The sequence below is a fragment of the Streptopelia decaocto genome, assembly GCF_964273445.1.
Source record: "Streptopelia decaocto genome assembly, chromosome: Z".
Lineage (NCBI taxonomy): Eukaryota > Metazoa > Chordata > Aves > Columbiformes > Columbidae > Streptopelia > Streptopelia decaocto.
The window spans coordinates 70,763,163-70,773,519 of record NC_138657.1 but is presented as its reverse complement, the minus strand read 5'-3'; the positions used below and the strand labels follow the sequence as shown (position 1 = coordinate 70,773,519).

The following is a 10,357-nucleotide window of genomic DNA, read 5'->3' as shown; positions in this document are numbered from 1 at the left end:
GAAGAGGATCCTGTCTGCCATGCCTGCAATCCAAGGCCTGAGACCCTGCATCCCTGAATCCAGCTCCAGTTTGCTGTGAAGTCCCACCCAGGACTTGGGGTGCCTGCCCTGCAGCTGCTGGAGCCATGACAGCTCCACCCACCACCGGAGGGGTTAAATGCTGCTACCTGGGATATTCAAGATTGGGGTTTGTACATTTTGTATTATTTTCTCTATTTATTAGTAGCATTAGTAAAGCATTTTAAAACCTTTCCAACTTGAAGGCTCTCTCCCTTTTTCCTTCCTATCTCCTTCCCTTAGTGAGAACTTTTTCCTATGCAGAGAGGGTAGAGGGTGAGAGGGATTAACAGAGAGCATCTCCCACGGGTTACTGTCGCCTTGCAATTAAACCTTGACAACTACTTTAAAAATGTCATGGTTAGAAAATCACAATGAGAAACCCCAATGTGCTGCTTGCTTCTATTTATACTTTTGGATTTCAACAAAAAAACCAGCTACACTTGTTTTCTTTCTAGGTTACATAAGTTTCAGCTAGCCAGAAGAAGGGTCAGGGAATCTCCTTATGATTTTACACTTATTCCCACACCATCCAATTTTACCCCCTTCGAAACTTTAAAAATAACTTCCAGTATATCACAGGTTCCTAGATCAATATAGCTGTACTGCTAACGGTAGCAACTGCAAGTCACTGTGCTATGCTACTCTTCCTACCCTTGTCCATAACATTCAGTTAAAAAACAAACTGAAGTTATTAGTTTCCCTTAATAATTAATTATTAAGGAGGAGGCAGTGTTTATTGATCCTCTCTGGAGTACTCGTCAAACTTAACCAGTTTCAGTAGTAATATTTTTAAAATCTCTAATTTGCATCTGGGACAGAGCTGCTGCTTGCTCCTTCATCCTCAGTCTGTCTGCAAACAAAGTAGAGGACAGAAAGCACATGAAAAGCTACTTCTATTATATCAGTGGATCTAGTGTTCCTAGTTTTGCTACTGCATTTGTACTAATACTCTGGTATACACTGCAGACTTGGACTTTTCCCCATCTCTGCTATAGCCAAAGCTGAAAATCACTGGATCTCAGCACAGCTTTTGCGTCAGTTAGCAACTGCAAGCAGACTGTGCTCATCAAACTACTGAAATCTAGGTACCTCCCAGACCTTACCTCCAATCAGAACAATACAGTAAAAGACAGGGTGTGTACCAATACCATTATTTGATATATGTCTTCTCTGGAGTCTTCCAACTGCAGTATACATTTTTGTAGATAAAACTCCTGTAATTGCAGCAAGTTAGAAAAGCACAGTAGAATTTTGGATTGCAGAGGTTCTGTGGAAGGCCTTGTCTACAAATAGTATTTGTATTTCCAGCTCCTCAAACAGGAAGCTTGTAATGATTTTCCACTTCAATTTAAGTTTGCAATGTCAGAAACTCACTTTAATTTAGTAGCATATGAAATACATTTCAAACCACACATGACATGCTATATGATCTGTGACAGAGCTTTTTGTTTATACTGAAGTTTTAGCCTAACCCTTGTACCTCAAGTTCCCTCTATCAAATACTTCCCCTCATAATGAGACTTGGTTTTAAAAAAACCCCTGAAGTTAGTCTTATGAACAAGAAGAGTGTCAGACTCTCAGAAATCATACAACCCAGCACTCATACATAGACAAGCATTGCTTACACTTTAGGATAAAACCAAGTTACGTTTAATGAAAGCACAATGTAACATTTAAATCCCCTTAGTGGAGGTAGAAAGCCAGTGTTTTAATCTAATCCATTCAGATCTAAAATACTGATACCAGATATTGATTTATTGCTATTAGTGATAACCAAATTTGAGAGCTTATAATGTCAGCAAGGTAGCATGAATACAGTTGGAATCTCCAAAATTCATAGATTAAAACAGTTCCACCTCTGTAGTAAGACAATAGCAGATTCTACCAAGAATCTACCACTTCTTGTAAACATTGTATTTGTGCAGTTGTTTTTTTCTTTTCATACTTTAATTTCTAAAGTCATGAAAGGCAAGGTTAGTAGCAGAAAACACATCCAGTTTCACATTCGGCAATATGAGAACCCTGCTCTTCAAAGACAACCAAAAACCTAGCAGCACATTTTCAAACAATATTTTAAGTTTCTCCGTATTACCCACCCTTCAAAATCCCTTTCCCACCCAAACCAAACAACAATAGAAACAACAAAAATCTGACATCAAAAATAAAGTGCAGTACCCACAAAAAATAAGTGTCAAGAAAATAGCCATGTTTGTTTCTTTGGGAAAAAAAAAAAAAAAAAAAAGAAAAAAAAAGAAAAAAGGAAAAAAAAAAAGAGTACTTGGCCTCAGTCTTAGGAGTACTATACTGTGTCCATCATTTTGGATTCTTCTTCATCTCTTTGTATCACAGAGGTCAAGCTGCAGACATCTGTGTTTATGGAACCTTGTAGATCACCTGCGTTCTGCAACAGACGAAAAATTGACAGCTTAATTCTCCATAACTATATACATGGAGGCAGAGAGAGAAACTGAGATTTTATTTTAAGTTGGACTCTTTGTGTTGTTCATCTTAAGATGAGAAAAATTTGCAATGTAAGAAAATAAGCACTGAAAAATTCATCAACCAAAATTATCTCACTGTGTCAAGGATTCTTTAAATTTTCTGACACAGCTCAAGTATTTGGTCTCAATATTTCTGTCACCTGACTCCCTGTTTACTTAAAATTCAGCTGTTGGATCTTACTTGAGAGGTACTTTAACCAAATTGTTTCAAATAAGTAGTTTAAATTGTGACTCCTTCCCTAATACATAATTTTTGACAATCTTTTAAAGTAGTTTCTTCATTCTATAATGTGGCTATCACTAGTACTGTAACAGAAGACGTAAGTACCTTCAGTTTCCTTTTAGCACAACAGGAGGCCTTCCTTAGGCTTGACTTACTTGAATGATCTCATGAATAGGATTAGTCATTTTACACTGGAAGCTCATTTCACTGCTTGTGCTAAAGACTGCAAATACAGTTCTAGCATCTGATCAATTTTATGATGCAGTGTTTATTTTAAGCATGAAAATATAAAGGCACTGAGCTAACATATGCTTTGACCTTATGCAGATGCTTTCTCAATGCTACCAAGTAAAAAGAAAGCCTACACATGCCTTGTGTATTGATAATACTGCACGTTATATTCTGAGGACTAGCAGTTCTAGGAATAATCCCCTCCATATTTAAGAAAGATGCAGTTTGTCAAGGCAGGACCTAATCCTACTTCAGTTAAATCAATTTCTAAAAGTAATAAACCTACCTGTGAGAAAGATGTCAGCTCTCCTACAAGACCAGGATTGACACTGAGATCATGTAGTAACATAGACTGAAAGCCAGGTGATTGTGACGAGATTCTCACCCTTGTCTTGAATGCCTCAAGCTCATTTTTAAAAGCCTCAAAATAGCCTTCTCCTGTCTGCAAAAAGAAAAATGAAACGTTTGAACTTCAGCCACATTTACTTTTGAGTTGTAAGCATACACAATGCTGAAAAGAATCCCAAACATGCAGTAATTCATGTTATACCCTTTGGGGAATAACGACTGTGAATAACTCAATAATAGTGTTAGTCAAAATGAAATTTCAGGTAGATTTCTTTTTAAGGCAATCTGTAGTATTTATATGTGTAGGAGTAATTCATTTATCTAAGGACATGTAAAAATAAATCTAATTTTAGCCCTTCCTTTATTCCAACTCAGAAGCCAGTACCCTTAGAAGAACAGGTGCCTGATGTAGCACTCTGGTCAAAAGCAATGTATGCGTTGACTCACACTTTAACTGAACTCCTATAGGCAATACTGAGATCCATCAGAGTCCTGAATAACTGAATACAGCCTACAGCAAAACAGAGTTTCAGTTTTCCCGCATTTCTCCTGCGTTGCTCTGGATGGCTCTAATTCAGTGTTGAGAAAGGGACACTATTTCGGGCCCCACTGTGAAGTGCAGATGAAATGGAAAGTTGTGACTATACATTGGTACATTGGGAAAACAAAGGTGTAATTAGCCTAAATCAGTCCTTAAACTGGTCTATGTTTGCTGTTGTTACGTAGTTATTAGTTGTCTGTAACACCACTGTTGTCCTCCTCTTGTATCTTGCTTTCCCTCTGGGATTAGCAAAATCCAGTAAACTTTCATTTTCAGAATTGGAATTACACCAAAATATTCTGTCTAATTGCTAACAAAGCACTTTCTCACAAGCCTAAGTCAGTCAATAAAATATTTAGTCTCTCGTGGTTAGGAACCTGAGACCTTCTCTAAAACACTGGTCGCCTGTACAGCATCAAAAGTTTACTCCACCCTTACCCAAGTTGACTTACTTTGGCTTTTTGGAAAAAGAGACGAAAACAACCTCTTGGATCTACATTGCAGCTTCTGGCAATTTCTATAATAAACTGCATTACAACTGCTTGGTGTGCTACTTGCTCCATCAGAGCTCTTTTCTGAAAAAAAGTTAAAAGTTATGATGTAAAGATATTTCCTGTTAATATATTTATAGATTTCAGCATGATTTGCTTTTGTTATAGTTCCTACACACCTGAGAACTGATGCTCACAGAAGCAAGGGGAGTGATAATTAGCTCTAACTAGACATATATATGATAATGCATAATAGAGTTTTTCTTCAGTAAAGTAGAGGGAGGGTAGGAAGAACAGTTGAACAGCTAATCAAGTTGATCAGCTTTTCTACAGCGCAAGTGGGAAACTCTATGCTTTCAAACAATTTAAACATCATCTTCATACCTGTTCAGCTTCTAGATGAAAACACCACAACATGAGATACCTAGATGTTTCTTCACATACAAGATATGGGTGATCAGACAAAAATCTTTGACTGTCATCCCATCTGCTCAGCATACCTAGTTAAGAGAAACACAGTTAAGGTATTCTAAATGGGTACGTTATTTAATTCAGCAAAGAAGTCACTTCCACTGATACCCCAGTATATATAACACCTTTGTAATTCACTAACCTCAGAATGACAGCATGCAGCTAAATTTGTGGGTTTTATTTATACATCTAACCAACGCTGAGAGCGTTACCAGAAATAAAAGAAGTAGATTTCAACAGTCACAATTTCCTATATTGTAATGCATCTCTAGTGTTGTTGATAAGTTATTTTGAATAAGTTCTCATACACACTAACAAAGTGGCGTAGGTATCTATTAGCTGTATCATCAAATAGTTTAAGAAGTTTATAGATAGAGAGTTATATTCAGTGATTCCCACCAACACGAATCCTTTAAATCTTCACAAGTAAGAACACAATGAAAATAATGTGTAATCTCTCAAAAAGGAAACTGCTTCCAACACATGATTTGCTAGGTTTTTAGGAAATTTGAATGTACTCACAGGAACAGCTTGATCTCAGAAAGCAAAGCCGCACCAGTATTGCAGAGTTAACTAGGAGACTGAATGGTGATAGCATGAAGCTACCTTCATGTAAAGAGCCAAGTTTAAAAATCACAGCTCAATACTCAGAACACTTCTTAAAACTGTTCTTCCTGTATCACTGACAGTCAAGTAATTACTGGCAAGAGGTACTAGATGTGCAGCTTTACCCATCTAAAGATAATTCAGTGGTGGTAATGACCTAAGCAAATCTTAATTCTAGCAAACAAATGCCTAAAGAGAAAGCAATGGCCCATACTTCTTTTGGCTGTTTTCAAGAGAGCTATTCCGCATAAGGTCTTTATTGCCTGAAGGCAGAGCAGGATCCAGAAACAGGACTCAAGCAACAGGGCTAGTGAAGTTCACACGGCCCTTCAGCAGCAGTTAGCACAGAATGAGAGACTTGAAAGAGCACTAGCACACTGTCCCTTTTTTACAATGGCCTTACATATTTTGAATTAAAATAACAACATGGCTTTGAACTTGGGAAGTAAGAAAAGAAGTTGATGGCCTTCTGTGATAAGGTAGTTTCTGTAACAGCTTAATCTGAATTTAGACAACAAAGTAATTTTGCCCAACCCTTAGCTAAGAAACCTGCCAAAATGCCCAGCAGAGGAGATGTGTTCTGATTCTGCTGTCATTACACTTGGCAATTAAGGTATTTCAGAGAACCTGTGCCTGTCACGGCTGTTTGCACACTCTGGCAAGTGCTGTACCTCAGTTTGGTACCTGTAAGGCTTGCTAAGGCTAGAAATCCTTTCTTTAAAACAGTTTAAGATCCTTAGAAGTCAAATGGCTTAGTAAACACAAGCTAGTACAAAAAAATGAATTTTGCAAACGCAGTCCTGTTCTTGACTGTTCTGAAATTCCACATAGCCTGAACCCAGCTTTTAACTAAGAACGTGAAGTTCCTCAGAGAACCATCAAAATTTCAGATTACTTTACAAGATCAGCTTTGTGCTTAACTGGTTTCAACAATTATGACATTTTAGTGACACCTAGTGGATAAGTAAATACAATGTTAAATGCACATATACTCTCAGCAGGCATTTATACACATTTTCCTTTAATCAATCATTACCCTTGCAGCGTAATAGCCACCAGAAAAATATTTCTTAAAAGGAAAGAGCTATGGACAACCCCATGCACTTTGATACACACAACTTTTATTTCCATGAATGTCCCTGCCTTTTTGCACTTAGCAGCAGAAAAAGTTGCAAGAACTTTATTTTTCAGGTCTTAAGATCATTTGAGGTTTTTTGGTAAAGTTCTTATTGGTCACAGGAACTAACAAACTTCTGCAGTTTACACCTTATTTTGCTTTGAAATTATTATCTGTCCTGACAAAATAAAGCTGAACCATCTGTTAGCCAGGTCTTTTATCCATTAGCATTAATTCCATGCAATAAGGAGCAAACCTACACATATTCTGTATAAATTTAAACTGCAAGATATGGAAAAAGCACACTTACCAAAGTGCCTAATCTTTTGTTCATGTTTTTGCATAAGTGGTTCAGACACATCTTCATCTTCTTTTCTTTTTTGATTAATAAAACTCTGAGGAAGAGAAAAATAGCACTATCACAGAAACTCCAGACACACCTTTTCATGATATATAGGAGCATTATATTTCACTATGTTACTATTTAAAGGGCTATGTTCTAAGTTTAGAGTCAAGTCATATACTTGAGAAGGTTGTCTTTAAAAAAGTGCCTTGCCTAATAACAGAGTTTAAAAGTCTCATTATAGACTACTGACCAAAGAACTCTTGAGAAACTTCTGTCTTCAGGTAGGAACCTACTGATCTGTCAACAATGAGAATCATGTACATTGCAGCCTGGATGCAGCTAAATCAGTGAAATCAGGAGATACGATAGCTGTGTGAAATCAAAGCTGAGATTCAACTGTTAAAAAAATGGTTTGTGCTAAGTAATCTGATTTACAGTAGGCATTACTAAACGCAAACTAACTTTCACATTTTAAGAAGTGGGCACAGTAGAGAAGTAAACTTTTTGTGTGACAAAATGATTAATCAGCACATTTGGCAAGATTTGCACTACATCGAATCATAGAACGGTTTGGGTTGGAAGGGAAATTTAAAAATTGTGTAGTTCCACCCCTCCCTGCCATGGGCAGGGATATCATTCACTAGACCAGGCTGGTCAAAGCTCCATCCAGCCTGACCTCTATTGCTTCCAGGGATGGGGCATACACAAGTTCTCTGGGCAACCTGTTCCAGTATTTCAAATTAAAAAAAGTCTCTGTTATATCCAATCTAAACCCATCCTCTTTCAGTTTAAAACCATTGCCCCTTGTCCTATCACTACAAGCCATGATAAAAAAATATCTCTGTCTTTCTTATAAGCTCCATTTAACTATTGAAGAGACACAATAATGTCTCCCCAGCACCTTCTCTTCTCCAGGCCAAACAATCCCAACTCTTTCAGCCTTTCCTCGCAGGAGGTGAGGTGTTGATCCCTCTCATCATTTTTGTGGCCTCCTCTGGACCTGCATAACAGGTCCTTGTCTTTCTTGTACTGGGGATCCCAGAGCTGGACACAGAACTCCAGGTGGGGTCTCACCAGCGCAGAGTAGAAGGGCAGAATCACCTCCCTCAACCTGCTGGCCACGGTCCTTTTGATGCAGTCCAGGATACAGTTGGCCTTGTGGGCTGCGAGTGCACACTGTCAGATCATATCCAATACCCAGATGACCCATGCAAGTTCTGATCCACACTTCTGCTAGAGAAATGTCATCTAGATTTGTAGTATGAGTGCAGCTTGCTCCCTTTCACAAGGCAAAGAAAATAGCCCCAACATTTAACACATACTGCAGTTTTGTGCTGTACTGGACGCAGAAGACATTCAAGACTAATAACAAGTGGACTGAGAAGAAGAGGCAACACTTGTTTTCATGCACACTGATATAGGTCATACCTTATTAAATACCTCCTTACTAACAGGATCTGTGTTCCATAGACTCTGTCTTTCCCTCTGGTTTAGTGCTTCTTCTTTTCTCCTCCACTCTTCCTCTCTCCATTTCAACTCTGCAGCTTCAGTCCTTGCTTGAGCAGATTCCTGATCACAGGACTCTGAATTATGCAGCGCTAAGCTACCAAGTTTTTGCTGGGCTTCTGCTAGGTTCCATGTGCATTCTACCGAATGCTTCACAAACTCTCTTTCTTTTTGGCAGGCCAATTCAATCCCTTGGCTGTATATCTGTGAGGAGAAGTCAGACATGCTATTTATGAAGGGAAAACTGACAGTTCACCGTTTGTATAGGAGCAGACAGGCCTAAATCCCAAAGCTAATGCACCTGGAAGGTACATCAGATACTCAGCATTGTATTTGCAGGAGTGATGAAGCATGATGAAGCTAGATGTTTTGAAGACAAAGATTTCTAATTTAAGCTGTCTTAACTTCAAGTGCATTTGCAAAACCACAAATCATGTACCGCTATCAGCAGCAGACTCCAGACTGTAAAAATACTTTTGACACAGCTGAAACCCCTCTGGCTATCTTTGGGCTGCAATGCTAGCAACAGCCAAGCGTGAGAATACTCTGAATATATACTTCTGAAAATAAAGTATCGGTTTTGTGATGTCAGATCACAAGAGTAAAGTAACTGCTGCTGCCTGCATTCCAGTATGGATTAGTACATAACAGATGGCAAACATATTCCCTTGAACTGACAGCGAAAATGGAATTTAAGTTATGAAGTGGCTGAGGTCCAGCAGAAGCATATGCTCCTTTTGGTCAAATCTATGGAGGAGGTCACTACTCATAACTGGGACAGAAAAGTGACCTCTCAAGCAACAGTGCTTATATTACTTCCAGGTGTGTGCTGGAAATTCACACCTCATAACTTGAGAAATTATCCTCTAAAGCATATGCTCTGCCTTCCCACTAAGAGCAGAGAAAAAGGGTCCATGCACCTAATTCATCAGCCGTCCAGTGCTGTATTATAAAATTTGCGGTGCTGGTAACCTCTGGCAGAGGGACATGAGGACAACGCAAGTTGTGAAAGATTATTTGAAGGAAACTTTAATGCATATACATCAAAGTTTTGGGGCCAACTTTGTTTTGGAACTGCAGCATTTGGAAACCCAACGTAATGGCAGCTTCTTGCAAGAGCATCCAGAATTCCTGGCAACGTATTTATAGAACGCCGACTATCCCTCACCAGCAGAGAAACACGCTGCCTATAGACCTGCCTTTTAGACACAAGGACGCTGGGGTAGCTCCAACGCAACTCCTGCCACATCACCTGTCACATGTGCAATTGCTACTGAGGGGCGGCGGCGGCCGCCGGCCCCCGCGCCACGGCAGCGCGACCGAGCGGCCCGGCGGGGCAGGGCGCTCCGCACACTCCCGCCCCGGCACGCACCGGCCTCCGCCGCGAGGCACGTCCCCCCGCGGCCGCCTCCCCGCGGCGGGGTCGAGCGGCTGCCGCGGGGCAGCCGAGGCGCCCGCAGCACCGACCCGCTCCGCGCCGGCCGGGGCGCTGCGCCAGCGAGGCGCCGGGGGTGGGGGACGCGCATGTACCTGCACTTCCGGCAGGCGCTGCCGGGAGGCCGGGGCCTGCCCCCGCTGCTCGTCCTCCTCCGGCGGAGCGCCGCCGTCCCGGGAGCGCGGGAGCCACAGCGCCATCCCCGCCGCCGAGCCCCGCCGACCGCCGGCCCCGCCGCTTACGCACCTCACCGGAAGCGAGGCGGCGCACCACTTCCGGCAACCTCAGCGGGCCGCCGCGCTCCCGCCCCCGGCGCTGCGGGGCGGGCCTGTGTATGCGGGCCTGTGAGTGCCGGCCGAGCCGGGCGGGGCCTGTGGGTGTCGGCAGCGCCGGGCGGAGCAGAGCCGAGCAGAGCTGGGCCGTGCCGGCCCGCCTGCCCCCGCCCCCGGGAGCGTCGCTGCCGCGCACGGCGCGCGCCGCG

The 10,357-nt window shown here is 41.4% G+C and overlaps 1 protein-coding gene across 1 annotated transcript; it reads right to left on the bottom strand.

Moving 5' to 3' along the window:
• Window positions 1-2,285: 2,285 nt before the first annotated feature.
• CDC37L1 (cell division cycle 37 like 1, HSP90 cochaperone) lies at window positions 2,286-10,157 on the bottom strand. The gene is made up of 7 exons (XM_082075010.1): window positions 9,972-10,157; window positions 8,364-8,645; window positions 6,900-6,984; window positions 4,780-4,895; window positions 4,357-4,479; window positions 3,302-3,457; window positions 2,286-2,461 (listed from the first exon to the last, which is right to left on the bottom strand). The coding sequence occupies exons 1-7, from the start codon at window positions 10,074-10,076 to the stop codon at window positions 2,360-2,362; spliced, it is 969 nt and encodes a 322-aa protein (XP_081931136.1). The 5' UTR covers window positions 10,077-10,157; the 3' UTR covers window positions 2,286-2,359.
• Window positions 10,158-10,357: the final 200 nt, after the last annotated feature.